Source organism: Anarhichas minor, unplaced genomic scaffold, assembly GCF_050575085.1.
Source record: "Anarhichas minor isolate MPS153535 unplaced genomic scaffold, ASM5057508v1 ptg000011l, whole genome shotgun sequence".
In the NCBI taxonomy this organism is placed as follows: domain Eukaryota; kingdom Metazoa; phylum Chordata; class Actinopteri; order Perciformes; family Anarhichadidae; genus Anarhichas; species Anarhichas minor.
The window spans coordinates 15,823,641-15,842,500 of NW_027466457.1; the positions used below are offsets into that span (position 1 = coordinate 15,823,641).

Here is an 18,860-nt window from a genome sequence, read left to right on the forward strand (position 1 = left end):
CAGGAAGCAGGAGGGAACATCTCGTAATTCCAGTAAGTTAGTTAGTTAGTAAACACCTTATTATTTCCTCTGGGCCTATCGAGGGAAGACGCCTCGGCCTTATCTGTGTGTTACAGTGAGTAGGGTCACATATCAGCATCGTAACAGACAGTTTGTCTGTGATAACCGATCAGAAGGGCTGGAATGCCACCGGATAAAATGTCATGTACAGAAGGAAGTGTGTGTGCTCGTGTGTGTGTGTGTGTGTGTGTGTGTTCAATTAAATGAATGGGAAACACCAGTGTACACTTACAAACACTGCTGCTGCTGCCTCATGACACCGTGTTTATGTTGAGAGCAGATTAAAGGGTCATTTCACAGCTCATTATTTCCAATAGAGCAAGAAGCAGAGCGGCAGCACCTGACAGCTGCTCTGACATCAGAGAGAGAGAGAGCTGCTTCGATTGGACAGTACTGATGACCGTGTGTGTGTGTGTGTGTGCGTGTGTGTGTGTGTGTGTGTGTGTGTGTGTGTGTGTGTGTGTGTGTGTGTGTGTGTGTGTGCGTGCTCTACAGAGGACAAACCAGGGGAGGTTGGCATCATCGTGGCCCTGGCCATGCTCATCCTGGGGACATTCCAATGGGCTGTCATCACCAGCATCACTGTAGACGGACTGGTATGTGTTTCTCACACACACACACACACACACACACACACACACACACACACTCGGGAACTGTCATTGTTTGCATCGTAGTTAGATCTGACTTGTTTAAAAAAAAAACACACACACAACCAATGACCAGTTAAGAGTGTGTCGAGCACAAAGTTGTGTTTTCATGACTTTTGGGGACATCACCATTGACTTGCATTCATTTCCTGGAGGCTTAGCCAAACCATAACCGCTACCATCCGAATCCTAACCCTTACCGTCACCTAAAACTAACCTAAACTTAAACCTAACCGTAACCTAAACCCAGTGGCGGGCCGTGCATTTTATACCTGGGCCTTCACTGCTGTCCTGCAGCTAAAACACAGCTACGGTTATTATTTGTTTCGTGTCAAAATGAAGCCAACACCTGTAGATACACTACCTGCCGAGAGTGCGTCTCCTCTTTGCTCTGACTGCAGCGCGAGGCTTCTGTGGGCGGCGGCGGAGGGGCTCACGGCAGCAACCGCTGCTTGTTCACGACAGTGCAGAACGTACGTGCTTTAACGTCAAAACACCAGAAAATTCTCCAACAACACCAGAACAAGTCGCTAGATTTGTCACTAGTAGCTTTTGACAAAAAAAGTCGCCATGAGAGTTTGGAAAGTCGCCAGATTTAGTGAGAAAGCCAAGTTGCCAACTAAATATGTCCCCAGAGCAACATTGGACATAACAATGGTTCCTATCACATATTAAACCAAACAAATATCTTCATAAAAACAAGTTGTACAAATAATAATATATAAACAAGCATATTAAAGCTACTGCAGATGTAAAAACAAACGCATTTAACTTACCAGAGCTGCTGTTCACTATTTAAAGACAAAGTGCATCCTCCTTTCTTTGTTAATAAAGAGTTTAATCTCACGGTTGTTCAGTACATCGGTGCGTTTTAGCTCCAGTAAGAAGTCCTTCTCGATTCATGGACGCCAGTGAAGACAGTCGAGCCTCCCCAGTTGTATTTCTTGAATAGGTTTTAATGCGTTTGAGGGGTAAAAATGTCCGCTTGGCAGAGGCAGCAGATATTGGGATTGTCACCGCCCAACATGTCACGCTAGCCCACCGACCAATCATGTAGTTGTAGACCAGCTAGCAGGCTCTGGCGCGTCAAAGAATACGCCCAACATGTCAAACTAAAGAGCTGATTGGTTGAAGAATATGACAATCAACAATATCGTCCCCATTCACTTAAACTGCACATGGATTCACTTGAGAGTCTGCAGGCCTGGGCCTCTGTTCTTACCTAGAGACACAGAGGTGAGATCTGATTGGATAAAAGCTCTACTTAAAACAAGCTGCACTGGAAGCAGAGCGACTGAGGAAGACAGTAGCTGTGCATTGAGAAAACAAGATAATGGGAAAAATATTTTTATAAATTATAATACATGTAGTGTATTTAAGAACAATTATTAAATTATAAAATAGATATAACTTTGTGATTCTGTTTTGGCCAGCAGAGAAGGCCTTGCTGGCCCTGACGGCCCACCACTGCCTAAACCTAACCTTAACCTAAACCTTACCTTACCTTAACCTTAACTTAAACCTAAACCTAAGCTAAACTTACCCTTATAATAGCCCTCACCCCAGCCTTACCCTAACCTGAAAACAAGCCTTCACCCTAAAATGTTATGGGAACGTTTATTTTGTCCCCAAAAGGAGAACGAGTCCCCACAACGTGACTGTGTAACAAAAATCCTCCGCCATCTTTTTCTCTTCTGTTTATGAAGACTGTATGAAGTTCTTTCACCCGTCCACTGTTTATTTCCTTCTCTTCACACTCTGGTTGTTTGGAGCTGACCGAGCTTATCACAGTGCAGGACGTTTTGTACGGTACGCAGTGTGACTGATGTTCTAATGTAAAACCTGACTCCCACTGAATCACAGTTCCAGTTTCTTCAAAGCACAAGTACGTTGACTGAAACATCGCTTGAGTAAGAAAACCACCAACACATCCTGTTTTCAGCTTTACGTTTCACTTCAAATAGACACTTAACACTCAAATAACACTTATTTTAACATACTCTTATATTGTTTTTTGGTTTGTTTATCATATTCTATTGCCAATTTTCATATTTTTATTTTTAAATTACGCCTTTATACCAGTATACAAAACTGTTTCTGGTTCTGGTATATATTGATGTTTTTAAAATGGCTTATTTAAATATTTTTATGTATATAATAAATAAATATTTATACATACTGTATATATAAATATATATATATTATTCTAAAATTCCTGCCTCGACCAGTAGTAAACTGTGTTTGTACTGGGTAACTCCCAGTATAACTCCCAGCTCTGCTCTCTCTCTCTCTCTCTCTCTCTCTCTCTCTCTCTCTCTCTCTCTCTCTCTCTCTCTCTCAGATGCGTTCGGTGGACCGCGTGTTCAAGTTCATCGACCTGCCGTCGGAGGAGCCGCTGCCGGAGAAGTCCGGCGGCAAAGGAGACCCCGACCTCGTCATTAACAACCCGCACGCCCAGGGCATGTGGCCCAACCGGGGCCACATGGACGTCCAGGGCCTCACCGTCAAGTACACGGAGGCCGGGCGCTCCGTCCTCAGCGACGTCTCCTTCTCTGTGGAGGGAGGGCAGAGCGTGAGTGTGTGTGTGTGTGACTGGATTTTAATGAAACAGGGCAGAGTGATGCATGTTAGCTCTGCCTTTATTGGATTTTTAAAACATCAAAGCTCTGATTAGCTGCATTTACAGGCTCACAGGACGGCCGTACATACATACCAGGCGTGTGTCACACGTGTTCCTTCATAGACGCTTTAATCAATATTCTTTCTATTAACACTGGATCAATGGACTTATGTGTACGTGAGAGGGGTCAACTCCACGGAGGATAGTCTCCACGTCTGCAGCTCTACGGACCGATTCAGTGACTTTCAGCTCTTTGTTTTGGATTTCTTGACACAGTTTTACAGTTTCTGTCTCGTTTCGCTCGTCAGGGTCGAATCCAGAGGTTTAATTAAAGAAAGTAACGGATCTCTGTTGATCCTTGATCCATACGGATCTCTCTCTCCCTCCCCCTCTCTCCCTCTCTCTCTCTCCCTCCCTCTCTCCTCCTGGCAGTAATTATAGCCGGTATGAGCTCCTCATAATGACTCCTAGAGGACAGCTGAGCTCAGTGAGTGGCATCACGTTAGCCTCGTCCCGTTAGCGACTCTGATAAAACGAGCTAATTGTTGCTGCGAGGCAGCGGAGGAAAAGCACAGAGAGCTTTTAGACCCAAACACCTCGAGGCAGGAGTTCATTTCTCAATGAGGTACTTGATATCATTATGTGCTGCACAGTATAGTACTAATGCAGTTATGCACGCTCACAAGGACACCAGCTGCAGAACGAGCTGAAAACTGTGTTAATTAATCTTTTTGATTGACTGAAAAGCTACGTAGCAGATTCAAATGTTTCTGTGTGTGTGTGTGTAGATCGGTCTGTTGGGTCGAACCGGTTCAGGGAAGAGCACCCTGCTCTCCGCTCTGCTGCGTCTCGCCTCCACCGACGGGGAGATCTCCATCGACGGCGTCTCCTGGAGCTCCGTCTCCCTGCACGAGTGGAGGAAGGCCTTCGGGGTGGTGCCGCAGGTACGTCTGTGGCACACACGGCATGCCAAAAAAGTGTGCCTGTTCAAATCCAGATACTGTTGAGAGGATATCTTGGTCGGTGAATGAGAAACTCATTCCAACTAAATTTCAATAAAGCAGAAAGAAAGCAGTTTGGCGATGGGGAAGGTGCAGCCAGAAGAAGTTCAAACAAATGTTCAGAATTCAGCTTTTTAGAGACTTACATCTGAAACAACGAAGTTTTCAAACATGAATAATTCACTTTTTATGGCACTTTCGTACAAGATATGCAGCACAAAGTGTGAGATATTGAATGAAGTAAAAATACTACCACCATTGTAACTTTCTGATCCAGTCCCTCGGCTGTGATTGAAATGTTTTCTCTGGTCTGTTTTGAACAGAGAGTTTTTATTCTGACCGGAACTTTCCGGATGAACTTGGACCCACACGAGCGTCACAGCGACGAGGAGCTGTGGAGGGTCGCCGAGGAGGTGAGGCTGGTTCCTGTTTTCCTCTTCTGGTTGTTAGTAAACCGGTCTGGTCTGCCAGACAGTTTGACTTTGATAATTAATTAAAGGTAATGGAGCTTTTATTTTTGTGAGATGGCAGTTTAGCAGCTCTTTTAATGTGCATCTAAACCAAAACAATTACAGAAACATCTCAGAATCTTCGTCTCTAAATGAAGCTGCAGCGTCAGTAGAATGAAAACTTGTCTTTTAACTAAATGTTTCAGGTTTAAACCAGATTCTCTTTCAAGCATGTTTTTGTCAGTGAACCACAGCTCCTCGTCCTCCGTGATGATCAGCTGAGTGGACCTCTGAAGTAAAAATCTGTCCCGTGTGTCGTCAGGTGGGCTTGAAGTCGGTGATCGAACAGTTTCCAGATAAGCTGGACTTCCAGCTGGAGGACGGAGGCAACGTGTTGAGCAACGGACACAAACAGCTGCTGTGTCTCGCCCGCTCCATCCTCAGCAAAGCCCGCATCCTGCTGCTGGACGAGCCCTCGTCCTACCTCGACCCCATGTCAGTATGAAGGCCCACACTCTCATCTCCCTGTGTGTGCGTGCTGTTAGTTATAGTACATTACAATCTTCCACCGCTCTATATTTGATTCATAATGCAGCTTTACTTTACTCTAAACGGCACATTCACATTGTGCCACTAAGAAGAAAGTGGCTAAAATGTGATTCTCGTTCCACAACCTGTGCACTACTTTTTAAATGTGTTTTTGTACAGACAAAAACCCTTTTGAGTTAAATGTTCTCCGCAAAAATATCTTTTTGTCACGACCCATAAATGTGAATGTAAAGAATAGAAAATCTTATGTTGCTGATTTTGCTTGTAACTTCATTTATATATATATATAAATTTAGCAAAACGTTGATGTTTAATGCGTCAAAAATGTCAAACTTTAGACTCAGGTCTCTATTTCATGTCCCTAACAGATCGATTTAGGGTTTATTAATAAGAGCCCTTGAAACAGCGTCGTCATCCTGCCTGTTTAACCAGAGTCTCTTTGATATTTGTCTTTTCTTTTGTCTTTTGTGGACAGTTTAGAAGCTTAAATCTAAAGAAACGTTGCTCCTACTGCGACACTTAAACACAACTGATACCTCAGAGTGATCGAGGGTTTAAGTGTTTTTCTTTTCTGGCAGTAGAAATCACCCACATCCCACATGTGTGGTGCTCCCTGTCACTGCATATGGTGACAATCTAAGTGCTTACAGTAAATCTGTGTGTGTGTATCCAAACATATGTGCTTAGACACACACACACACACACACACACACACACACACACACACACACATAATGGTAAATGAAGCCTATAATGAGCACTCTAGTTTAACCCGCGGCCAACGCTGCCTTAAACGGAACCAGAGCGCCAAAGCTAATGTGCGTTAGTAGTGGAGAGAGACGGCCTTTGATGATGAAGATGATGATGACGGTGGTGTGTGTGTGTCTGTGTGTGAGCAGAACGCTGCAGGTCCTGAGGAAGACGCTGAAGCATTCGTTCTCCAGCTGCACCGTCATCCTGTCAGAACACAGAGTGGAGCCGCTGCTCGAGTGCCAATCCTTCCTGGTAACTAGTTGGATAAAACATGGATTTTAATGATGAAATCAGTTTAAAAAATGTATTAATCTCGAAGGAAATTCTTGTGCCAGAAACTATAAAGACTATTTAGATGTTTCTATCTATCAGACAGAACTCCATCCCTGTATGTTGGTTGTGGTTCTGTACACCTGTGTGTTTACATGTTAGTAACGTTAGAGCCCCGCCCCTTCCTGTTGACCACCATTGTACCTCATTCCCGTTTGAATTGTGCCGTGAATTACACTAATTATGTTATGTTAATGAGATCAATTTTTGCGAGTCAAGAAAGTTACATTTTGTCATTAAACTGTAAAAGTATAAGTCTGCGACAGTACGTAATTAGAAAGATTTAACGCCCAAAATTGGCGGGAGCTGTGGGCGGAACCGACGTCTGTCTCTGAAGCTACGGTTCCTGTGTGTTTCGGTTTCAACAACAACGGGTCTCACTCTTTAGCTAACTTACTCAGCTAGCTGTACCTCCAATCGTTGGCTAGCTTGCAAAATGATCTTTTAAATTGTAAAACATATCTGTGACTCATGGCACAATTCAAACGGGTTAAAAACAACAAAGATTGTCTCCCCGTTGACTCATTTCCCAAAATAAGGCCCCATGGGGGACACCGGAGATGGAAGGACTTCGCCTCTCCGTACTATTTCACATGGTTACACTCCCAAGAACACACCAAATAAATGACACTTCACTGGTTCAACTCCTGAGAACCTTTGTCTCAGCTCATCTCTTGTTTGTCTTTTAGACTTTGGAAAACTTTATTGACCCCAAAGGGACAGCCCAGTAAACACTAAACATAGTGGAGACACAATTAAACACAGAACAACAGAGACAACAACAAAACAACCAGGCCTTTGAATACAAAGGCATGGTTGTTTACACGGCTGTCACTCTACTGTAAACTCTGATAGGCTAAGTGAAAGAAAATAAATTGTTTATCTTCAGATCGTCTGCATTGAACCCGACACTAAAGTTCCTAGCTGCTTTTCTTCAGTGGAAAACGTTTGTCATCCAACAGAAGAAGGTTCCACACAGTTTACACACATCCTGTCCGGCACACACAAACACCAGCTGGGTGTGCTTGTTGTTGCTGTGGTTGTAGAGTGCACCTAATGAAGCTTTAAAGTGAATATTTAATGTTTTTCTAGAGCATCGGTGTGATTTTTAAAGCAGTCAAACCAACTAAAGGCCATTAGTTTGAGCCGGTCGTGAAGTTGTTCCTACGAAACCTGGAAAATAGTTCCCTTTCATTTTTAAATCTTAGAAAATGTTTGGAGACACAGCTGACTCTCCTTTCCCCTCCTCTGTGCAGATGATCGAGGGCAGCTCCATGAAGAGCTACGACTCCATCCAGAAGCTGCTGAACGAGACGAGTCACCTGAAACAGGCCATGAGCCCTGCCGACAGACTCCGCCTCTTCCCGACGGTTCACCGCCTCAACTCCAGCAAGAGGGCGCCGCCGCAGACCGCCAAGATCTCCTCGCTGCCGGAGGAGGCTGAGGACGAAGTCCACGACACTCGCCTCTAGACGGCCAGACACACACACACACACACACACACACACACACACACACACACACACAGTATAATGTACACATGCAAATTAGCATGTTGTAGAGACACAAGCACAATTAAAAACATAGCAAACATCTGGCTACACACACACACACAGCTGTTAACGTTCACATACGTAAGCTGATGTAAGCAGCTAATTCATTGAAAGTAAATTCACACTAATATAATTTGTGATGAGGATGATTTAAAAAAGTGTCTGTAATGGTTTGAGTGTTTGAATCCGGTGAGTTCAGTGCAGAACGTGGAAGCTTAAATTCATATTATGTAACATGTGCAGAGCGACATGGTTAGACGTAATGAGCAGACAACAACACGTCCTAAACTCTGAGTGACTGAACTCTTTCTTGAACCGTTTAAAGTGCCTTTGCAGGTTTCAGTCGTGTTGTTCTTTGGGAAGCTGGACAGCCTGCGTCTGATAATCCTCAAAACGTTTCTCCTCGAACTCCGTAAATAGTTTGCTTTGAAAAAGCATGAATTGCATCGTAGTTAGTTTTTATCTTGCAAATTTCTTTTTAAAAAACTTTGTATTGGTTTGAATTAAGGGACTTTTACTTTCTAAGAAAATGTTTCTTTTTGTTCTGAACAACCAGCTACCTTTTCACTTTTCAGCCTCTTTAGATTGTTTAAAGTCGGACTGAACACAGAAGAGCCGCCGCTGTAGAAGTCTGACTCAGTGAACGTATCTTGTACGATCACAAAGTGTGACTGTGAGAGCTCATCAGTTAGCTTCAGGTAGCTAGTAGGAATAAATGATGTTGCACATAAAGACATGAACTAAGAAGTCTGATGTTGATACTAAGCCAGCTTGTTCTCCATGTCAGCCTCTGTCCACACTAAAGGGCGACTCCTCTGGTTGTATAGAAGTCTGTGAGAAAATGACTCTACTTCTCTCTTGATTTATTACCTCAGTAAACATTGTAAACATGAGTTTATGGTCTCAATCTCTAGTTTCAAGTCTTCTTCAATACAGCATGATGTTCATTTAGTACATTATGGTCCATTTAAACCTTAGTTGTTTCCTGTGAAGATGGAAGTTTATTTTGAAAAGACAGTATGCATGTAACAAGCGAAAACAGACTCATGTTGCTGGACTTTTGCAGGAACAACGCACGAAAAGTGAGGAGTAATATTTCGTAAGATATCAATAAAACGGGGATGAATTTATATCATTGTATAAAGAGAGTGACATGAGAAGATCAATCTCATGTCTGTAAGTTAAATCAGCTATAATCACTATTTTAAAGTGATTAGTGACTCGTCTAAAACATTTAAAAAAGGAATAACTTCAATAGAATCATTCTATACACTGTAGCTTCTTTACATTCTATTAGAATGTAAAGAAGTTACAGTGTTGCCTTTTCTTTTCTTTTCTTCCCACAAGAACATAATTTTGTCAGGTTGATAAAAAAATGTCACTTTACTTCCTGACATTATTGTTACTTTAGAGTCAAACAGATCATTTAGGGCGGGGCTACACAGTGATTGACAGGTCTCTACCATGGCGTCCGGTCTGGGAGTTGTCCGTGTTTTCGTCTTACAACTTGAACTCTTTCACAGTTTGTTTTCAGTTCATGAACGTTAATTGTAAGACGTCTGGTCGCCTACAAATGTTTTGTTGTACTTTGAAGCTCAGTCTACAGCTTACGCAAATATATCTTTTTCAAACGGATATTTTCACCTTTTAAAGTATAATTCTGTACTTTCAGTCAGTAGGTGGTGATTTAGGGCTACGTCAAGGATAAGACTTCTACAGTGGCTTCATGTGTGTTTTAATGAAGTAGTTCAACACACACACACACACACACACACACACACACACAGACATCATTGGCGACTCAGAGACCTTTATTTTTCTATCTGTATGCACTTTAGAGACACCCTGAGGTACTCAGCAGCTTCAAGGACACAGTTCTTCTTCCTTTTAATTCCTCCGTAGAATGAAGCTGTAGATGTAGAATTGTGACCTTTTGTTAACAAAACACTCTTTTTACTTTAATTATTCCGCCTCTGTTACTCGATGAATTATAGAGAAGACGATAATTCATTAAAGAAAAGTACATTTTCTATTTGAAATATATATTTTTTCAGAGCCGCTGCTGTACAAATGCAAACATTAACAAGTTCAAAGTTCTGTCTTTACTTTCCCTCTGAAACTGGAAACTGTTTAAGATCTTCTAACATCACTTTATCTTCTCGTGTGTTGCTCCTTTCATGCTGTGTAATAGTTTTGTAAAGCAGCGATGAAGGTACCGCGGACAAAAGCCTCGACATGTGAACTGTGACAGATTCTGTTCTTCTTTTTTTTTACAGAGTAAATTAAGAACAAAGTTGTTTCTTACTCATAGGAAAGGGACGCAGACGTCCAAAAACAATGTATAAATGTATTTGTTCAATCAACTATATTTCCAGTAAAACTATAAAGATTTTAAGAACGTCGTCGTGTTTTTGTCATTTGTGTTAAAAGCCGGAGAAGTTAAAGGAAAACTCTATTTTATTTTTTGGGGTCTTGTTTGTGGTTTAAATGAACAATTTCTACTCTAAATGCAACAGTATGTAAAAAAAAAACATATTTTACCCACAAAATGATACAAACTGACTTCAGAAGCTTTCACAAAGACATATTCTTTCTGTAGGTTTCTCTCCATCTGTAACTTATCTTTAACGACACCGATGGTCGTTAAGAGAACTGCAGTCAGCCTCCTGTTGCTTGTGTGAAATGTTTAAACTTAATCCAACAGAAACGAGTCCGGCTGAGGATAAACTGGAATCATATTACATTTAAAAACAAAACAACTATGATCAGATTCATGATTTATTTTAATACAAGAACACAAAGGGGGACTTAAAAGAATAAAAAGGAGTCCGATGGGGATTTCTAACAGTGCCATTTTAATGTTTGTGCTTGAAACACAGTTCTATAAACTCCAAACAGAGGCTGACTAGAATCTCTCCTGTACATATGTAGAGATATATATTTATATATATAAACACGTCCGCTTCACGTAAAACTTGTCCTCAAGAGTAAGAGCGAGCACAGTGGTGATGGAAAGCAAAAAGGACGAAAAGAATAAAGTATGAATTGGGCTTCAATGACGGGCATTTAACATCTTTATTATGGCTTACAGTTGATAGGACGTCCTGTGTTCATACAGTTCTATTACTTATTGCCACAGCGCCGTCACTCTGAAACAAGTGACGGGTTCAGAAACAAACTCCTTTTACAAACACTATGTACACATTTCAGTTTTTTTTTTTTCAGCAGTTTAGCTTTAAGGTTTCGTCACTGTACAAGCGTCATACGTCACGTACACCAATCTATAGAGCATTTAAACGTACTAATTCTTATGTACAAATATATTTGGTAAAACCCTGATTAATTTCAACAGTATTTAAACCAACCTTGCAACTATTTAAAGATAAAACACTTGAATATCTCAAAATACTTAATAGCAAAAAAAAAAGAAAAGAAATTAAAATAAAATAAAAACCTGCTTGTTTCTTCTTCTTTGATCCAAAAACACATTTCACTAAAAAGGTAACACCTTCAGTTACTCTTCGATGGCCTTAAAGCAGTAGTACGAGCACAGTATTTCACTTTAAGTACACAGAAATACTGTGTCAGTACTGTTCTGAGGCAGTTTCCACCATTTAAATACTTTCTATCTTCTACACTGTCCCGTAATAATCTGCAGGTCGATACACTGGAATAAGGCAACAGTTACGTAACCTCTCGTTTTTTTTCACCCCCCATTTAAAAGTCTTACCAAACCAAACAAATACTTCAAATACTGTGATATAATAAAACTATGGTCCCCAAGTACACAACTGTAGTACAGTGTAACAAGTACGGATAACAAGTACAAATACTAAAAGTCAAAGGTCGTCAGGTACACAGTCTGTACACCATGGAGGGAGGTTTTCACAGCGGAGTCAGAGGAGGAGGAGTCGTCTACTTGTTGTTGTTGTGTTCATGCAGGTCTCCGTGGAGGATCCAGATGTCCTCGTGTGATTGGTTGTTTTCGTTGATGTTGTTGTGGTAGTCGTAGTAGTTGTTGTTGTTGCTGCCTGGAGGAGTCGGCTTTGTTCTGCTGCTGGAGGAGGAGGCGGAGCTGGAGGCTCGTGTCTGCTGCCCCCTGCTGCTCGGGACGGGGAGCTGCGACTTTGCGCGAGAGCCCGAACGCCGGTCGCTTGTCTGGACGGACGATGTCGGGACGGACGATGTCGGGACGGACGTCTGGCTGGAGCTGCTGCACCGACGGGCGACAGTCTGCACAAAGAAACACAGAGTTTGGTGAGTGGGAGCAAAGTTTTACTCCTTTACAGTCAAGAAGAATCAGAATCAGAATCAGAATCAGCTTTATTGGCCATGTATGCTTACGCATACATGGAAGCAGATTTATTTTAACTTGTTATTCATATTCTATCGTAACCGGTCATATTTTTTATATTTAAATTAAGCTTTTCATGTTGTGCTGTCAAAGTCCTTATATATGCAAACATACAATGAACTGTTTCTGATTCTCTCATTTAAATCAATAACTTAAGTATACGATCCATATTTTGTAATTACTTGTCTAAGGCAGACATGAGTCTGGTGGTCTGAACAAGTTTCATTTTGTTCAAAAATAATTCATAAATTCAACTACCTCATTAGTAACAAGCTGAATTATAGCGTCAGTTTGCTGCAGCACCAAAACAATGAGCTCAAAGACGTCTCTGTAAAGTACAACCTACGAAGCTGCAACAATGACGTATTTCAGTCCTGGACGGGTCAATTATGTGTGAGGTGACACCGAAACACACAAGACACATGATTAAGTGTTGTACAAAAACAATCGCACACATTCAATACATTCAAACAATGACTTGAATCTGTGGGACAACATGCACACAGATTACACACAGCAGCAGCTATTCATGTCCACGCTGAGCTGTCAATCATTGATGTACATGTTTTTTGTTTTTGTCTCACCGTCTGCAGTCGCTGCTGGACGGCGGTTTCCTGCTCGGCCGTGTGGGGGGGCGTCCCCTCACTGGGAGAGCTGGAGAACAGGATCAGGTGGTCTTTGGTCTGAGAGATCTGCCAACGTTAAGAGGAGCCCCCTGTGAGTGTTCGACAGGTGAGGACTGACATCATTTAAATTACACGGTGGGATGGTGGTGAGCCGGTGTCATCAGAGTCATGCAGGTCGGAGATTTAGGGGATTAAAACTGATAACCAATAATTTAGAAACAAAGCTGTTAAGAGATCATGTTGTCGTTTGCATTGCTCAACAATTGTCTTTCATCAGAACGCCTCTTAAACAGCATTGAAGTCATCTTTAGACACTAAACTCTAATCTCAGACGAATGAAATACTAAATCATCAGATTTTAAAGAACTTTTTTTTTTTAAAGAAACTGTACATTTCAAGACTCAAAGGCCCAAATCAACCAGATAAATACGTCTGAAGTCCTCACACAGGAGCTACTTAAAGATAGTGTCACCACCATGCAGGTGAAGAGCCCCACACACACACATGGTCTCTATATGTGGAAGAGTGACAGCGATGAATTTAAGTCCCACGAACAAAACATGTGACCTAAAAGCAGCGACGCGTCATTAAGTCCCGAGTGGCTTCTGAACTGTTTTGCAAAGACTTTTATTTTGTATCGAGCTGGATGACAGAGACGCACAGCGGTGGTCAGAGCTACATCTGTATGTGTTAGTCCGTCATTACATTCAGGATATTACAAAGGGTCAATGCTCAGTCCTTTGTTTGCACTTTACATTAAATAAAACACTGAATTTAAACTGTTTTTATGCTACATGGACATTATTATTATTATTATTAAAAAACAAACAAATACACACTTTAATGAAGGTTTATAAAAGATATGGAAAAGAGCAGATCTTTACAGATTAAAAGAGTGAATTACACACAGACCTGCTGTCAGAGAGAGAGAGAGACAGAGAGAGAGAGAGAGAGAGAGAGAGAGAGAGAGAGAGAGAGAGAGAGAGACAGAGAGAGACAGAGAGAGAGAGAGAGAGGGAGAGAGGGAGAGAGGGAGAGAGGGAGGGACGGACAGACTGACAGACAGACAGACAGACAGACAGACAGACAGACAGACAGACAGACAGACATTACCTTGCTGATGTCCGGCTCTGACTTGCTGGAGCACAAAGTCTGCAGCTCTCTGATTAAATCTGTCTCGTCGTCAGAGAACACAGACAGACCTGCAGGCTCCCTACGAACAGTGAAAGTCTTATTTTAGTTTTTCAAAACACAGACGTGTAGCATCTCAACATGCTAACGATCGCTAACGGAACACACACCTCTGGGCGTCGTCGTTGTTGATGAAGCTGACGTCAGTGCTGGACAGTGAACCTGCAAACACAAACACATGTGAACAAACGTGACTTTAAAAAAAGGGTCAGTTCACTTAAATCACAATCACATATTTTACACCACAGGAATCTGCATTAACCTGAGTAAGAGGGACGCTGTTTGAACGACACATGTGAAGCCTGTCAAACAACGCCCACTGGTGGATACAGCACAGGACCCTCAGAAATCCACATTTCTACATGTAGTCTGTCCCCTTTAAAGAACCTGAACGCAGCTGAAGAATGCACCCTTGTTTTATTAATGGTGCGTTCAGGCGGTCCTGTAAAGTCAGGAATTATCACATGTTGTCTTGGAAAGTTGCAGGATGTAAATAATGAAATCCAGGATTTAACTGCACTTTGTTTTTGACTCTGAAATCTAACTTATATGGATTTAGATGTTTCTATTCACCTGGTACCAGCTGTTATTCATTATGTCTTGAAGTGAAACGTTACATCATGTTCATGTTAATGCTTCTTACACTGCAGTTGTTCCTTACAGACCGTGTCTTTTACTTTAATTATCTGCAGGGCACAGCGTCCTGGACCTTCAGAGGACCCAAACCCCTGAAGGTAACCCACCTCTAGCAGAGCAGCCTTCTTACCCTCTCTAAAGGAACCGCCTGAGCTCCAGCTCAAGGCGGGGCTTCCCTTCTTCCGAGGACTGGTGTTGGATCGTCTCAACTTGCCGCTGTCCCGCCCCTTTCTACCTCCTCCGTTGCCACTTGCTTTATAGCAGCCGATGGCCGACAGAGGGAAGGTCCCGCCCCGAAACTCCAGCAGATACCTGTCGATCTCTGCAGGAGATGATGAGGAAAGAAAAATACACATCAGTATCGTTTTATGTCGTACTTTTTCTGTTCTATTCTCCAGTAGGAGGAACCGTCTTCATCACGTGTGATGAGAAGACACACCGTGTCGAGGCAGCGGGCAGCCTTGGAGAACAGCCTTGTTGACCAGGATGCTGAGAGCGGCCTTCACCACGGCCTGCTGCCCGGCGGTCAAGCCACAGCTGCTAGGAGACGATCGCTGCGATGAGGAAGAGGAGGAGGTGCTGGAGAGGGAGGAGGAGGAGGAGGAGGAGGAGCAGCGCTTGGCTGTTACCCGCGAGATGATGGCTTCTTCTACGCGGGGGACGACCACGGCGTTCCAGAGCCGAGACAGCCACCTGTAAACGCACAGATACACATTAACCTCAGAGTCAGGCTGGATGTGATCGAAAATGTCACAACAAATACCAGAAAATAGTATGTAAAGAAAGTCACCAAAAAGTCATAAAAAAGTCATTAAAAAGTCACAGTATAGTATGTCGAAAAAGTCAAAAAAACGTCATAAACAATGTCATAAAAATATGCAGGCTTGTCAGCAAATTGGACCTAATCAACACAGCTTCTAGCCTGTGTCTGCTAACACTGCTACTAAACAAAACCTGGTTGCTTTATTAAGTGGGAAACGTGCAATTTGATATATCACAAACATACACATACACACACACACACACACACACACACACACACACACACACACACACACACACACAGTAACATATACACACACCTGACGACTGCCTGTGTGTTGTTCGGGACCACGGGGCAGGACAGGAAGAGCTGCGGGCCCAGCAAAGCCTCGTGGGTCCCCAGACGGGACAGACAGGCGTTGAGCTGCTGCCACACCTGGTTCACCCACAACACACACCGCTCCATGACGCCAGCAGGCGACCAGACTCCAGTGCCCATCTGGAGGAGGTAGAGGAAGGGATACAAGTTGTTTTTTCTCCATGTATATATTTCATAAATTTAAATTCTTTTGGAATCACTGTGGTGAACACGTCGTCTGCAGCTGGGACTAAACCTCCCACCGACCTTATGGAGCAGCTTTCTGCGGAGGTGTCTTCCCAGCAGGCCGTGCAGCGGCTCCTGATCCCAGCGCAGCGTCACCCAGCGGAAATGCTGCTGGAGGCGGAGCTCCGAGCCCTGCAGGCGGGGCTTAGTCAGCGTCGCAATCAGGAAGCTGCCTTCGTGAAAGCGGTGGGGACCTGAGGGACAGAAAGTGGATTCATCTTCCATTATTTAGTCAAACATTTATTATAAGATGACGCTCAAACACAGTTTTACAGAGGGGCAGTTTATCTCACTACTAAGCACACTTTCTGTATATTTATTAAACTTTTTTCGAGTTATTCTTATTCTGCGGTTTTATTTTAAATATTAAAATGTTAATATCAGATTCTAATCCTGGATAGAACCTGCGTAAACATGACGACCCACACGTGAAAGGTTTAGCAGGACATAATACAGAACTTTATCTTTGGTAGAATATGGCAACATGAATTGTATTTAAAGCAGAATAAAGTTTATTTACATTTATGATTGGATGTTGAAGTTTTCTGGTGATATTAAAGCTGCAATGTTGTGTCTCTTCTCCTCCACAAATAAATCAGGTTTTAATATTTTAACGTTCCTCTCAAATAAAGAATAAAAACACAATGACACAACATAAGTCTCTAGTAGTAAACATTGAGACTATAATGCTTTGAACTAGCCCGGCTGCAGCGAGTCGTACCGGTGCTGAGGACCAGCGGTGAAGCAGAGCTCCTGTTGTCCAGACTGGGGCAGAGGTCTCCCAGCAGGCCTGTTAGGGATGAAGCCTTCTCCAGTCCCTCCAGCAACACCACCACACAGGGACCAGGGGGACCGCCTGGCACACCCGAGCCCACCACCGGAACCAGGAAACCTGAGACGGGGAGAGAACAATGAGATTTCTAATGACAACTAATGGTGAACTGATAATCCCGTGAAGGTACCTTCACGGGATTATGTTTCACTGTTCTGCTTCTCTAAAACGTACTGATACAAATAAACATGATGCTGCACGTATTCATACTTATTCTAATGACCACCTAAGTCTGATTAACCCTTTAATGTGAAGAGAAATTTATAATTGTGTAGCATGTCATCAAAATGTGAAAAAAGTCATAATATAGAAAAACCTCATTGCTGCTGCTGTGTTAAACCTGCTCTGCATGGGTATGTATATTATGAGTGTGTGTGTGTGTGTGTGTGTGTGTGTGTGTGTGTGTGTGTGTGTGTGTGTGTGTGTGTGTGTGTGTGTCCCCCTACCACAGCTTATGAAAGTCTCCAGCAGCTGCTCTTTGGTCAGGCTCTCCTCCACCTCCACCCTCACCACGTCACAGCCGAGCCCCCCCATCTCTTGCTTGGACTGGTGGAGATGAGAGAGAGAGAGAGAGAGACAGAGAGGGAGAGAGGGAGAGAGAGAGAGAGACAGAGAGAGAGAGGTAAGAAGGGAGCACATTGTCATGGAAACAAAGAGAATCTACTACTCTGCGCCAGGAGAAGCAGCGAGAGGAGAATGTGAACGAGCAGAGAGGGCTTCTCCATCCACACCGTGCTATCAGAGAGAGAACAATCTGCTTCCATTGTTCCGTTCTTTATGTTTTCAAATGTCGTAGTACATCAGTATATAAACATGTATTCATGTCTACAGGTATACATGTCTACATGTCTACAGGTATACCTGTAGACATGTAGACAGATGTATATCTTAGACAGTACTTACACGTGGTAAACAGACGACATGAAGACAAAAGAAGATGTGACTGAATTCCTACTGATTAATCAAACAGTCATCAGTCATCAGAAGGCCAACAAGCTGTCGTTTATAAGAAGTCATTGTAAATAAATGTACAGCCTTGAAACATTAGTTTTTTTAAAGCATTAATATTCACCAGACTACAGACTGAGCACTGCTGTGACTCTAACAGTATGTCATGAAGTTCTACTGTACGAACCATCTCTGACCTGTAGATGCATTGAAGCCACACTGGACCTGCAGTGTGTTTCATCATGCTGTGCTGAGATGTTATGCTGGTTTTACTGTTTGCATCTTATTTCTGTTTCATTGCATCACACTGTGCAACAGAGTCACATTTAACTCTTTAAAACAGGAGGGGGAGGGGCTAGTGGATGTTTCCTAAACCTAAAACATTAAAACAATCTCACTTTAAGTGAGTTAGTCAGCTCTCTCCTTCACTCAAGACATCAAAATGAAGCCTGACTTCCCCGGATTAGATAAACACACCACTCTAGTACGACAAGATCGGAGTGAGAGCAACAAATAATCATGATCATCATTTTGACCAAATAACTAAATTAAAATGTGGTGTTGCAATGGTGCAGCGTCAGCCTGTGAGCCGGTGGAGCTCATAGTTTGAATAATCCTGTTGAACGTTGCACCTAACGCTCTGTAGCTTCTCGTATCAGCGCTTTGTGAAACTGCCGGACGTACTTTGATACAGCGAGCGACCAGGTTGGCGATGTATTCCTGACAGCTGCCCTCGAGCCCGTGAAAGATGAGGTTCCCGTACTGCTCCACCTGGACGGAGAGAGAGACAGAGAGAGAGAGAGACAGCGAGAGAGAGAGAGAGAGAGAGAGAGAGAGAGAGACAGAGAGACAGAGACAGAGACAGAGAAACAGAGAGAGAGAGAGAGACAGAGAGAGAAAGAGAGAGAGAGAGAGAGAGAAACAGAGAGAGAGAGAGACAGA

The 18,860-nt window shown here is 42.8% G+C and overlaps 2 protein-coding genes across 2 annotated transcripts in view; one reads left to right on the top strand and one right to left on the bottom strand.

The window, feature by feature from the left end:
- The window catches only part of cftr (CF transmembrane conductance regulator), a 35,361-nt gene extending 26,536 nt beyond the window's left edge, over nt 1-8,825 (top strand). Inside the window, exons 21-27 of the mRNA XM_076089652.1 lie at nt 556-656; nt 3,052-3,282; nt 4,119-4,274; nt 4,655-4,744; nt 5,103-5,275; nt 6,229-6,334; nt 7,669-8,825. Coding sequence (XP_075945767.1) covers nt 556-656; nt 3,052-3,282; nt 4,119-4,274; nt 4,655-4,744; nt 5,103-5,275; nt 6,229-6,334; nt 7,669-7,884 — 1,073 coding nt within the window. The 3' untranslated portion in view covers nt 7,885-8,825. The remainder of the gene's footprint in view (nt 1-555; nt 657-3,051; nt 3,283-4,118; nt 4,275-4,654; nt 4,745-5,102; nt 5,276-6,228; nt 6,335-7,668) is intronic.
- Nucleotides 8,826-11,880: 3,055 nt separating this feature from the next.
- cttnbp2 (cortactin binding protein 2) overlaps nt 11,881-18,860 on the bottom strand; it is a 73,412-nt gene continuing 66,432 nt past the window's right edge. Inside the window, exons 13-23 of the mRNA XM_076090010.1 lie at nt 18,603-18,689; nt 17,417-17,516; nt 16,860-17,030; nt 16,160-16,332; nt 15,855-16,033; nt 15,212-15,465; nt 14,903-15,094; nt 14,247-14,298; nt 14,059-14,158; nt 12,904-13,011; nt 11,881-12,198 (exon numbers count right to left, since the gene is read on the bottom strand). Of these exons, the coding sequence (XP_075946125.1) occupies nt 11,881-12,198; nt 12,904-13,011; nt 14,059-14,158; nt 14,247-14,298; nt 14,903-15,094; nt 15,212-15,465; nt 15,855-16,033; nt 16,160-16,332; nt 16,860-17,030; nt 17,417-17,516; nt 18,603-18,689 (1,734 nt within the window). The remainder of the gene's footprint in view (nt 12,199-12,903; nt 13,012-14,058; nt 14,159-14,246; nt 14,299-14,902; nt 15,095-15,211; nt 15,466-15,854; nt 16,034-16,159; nt 16,333-16,859; nt 17,031-17,416; nt 17,517-18,602; nt 18,690-18,860) is intronic.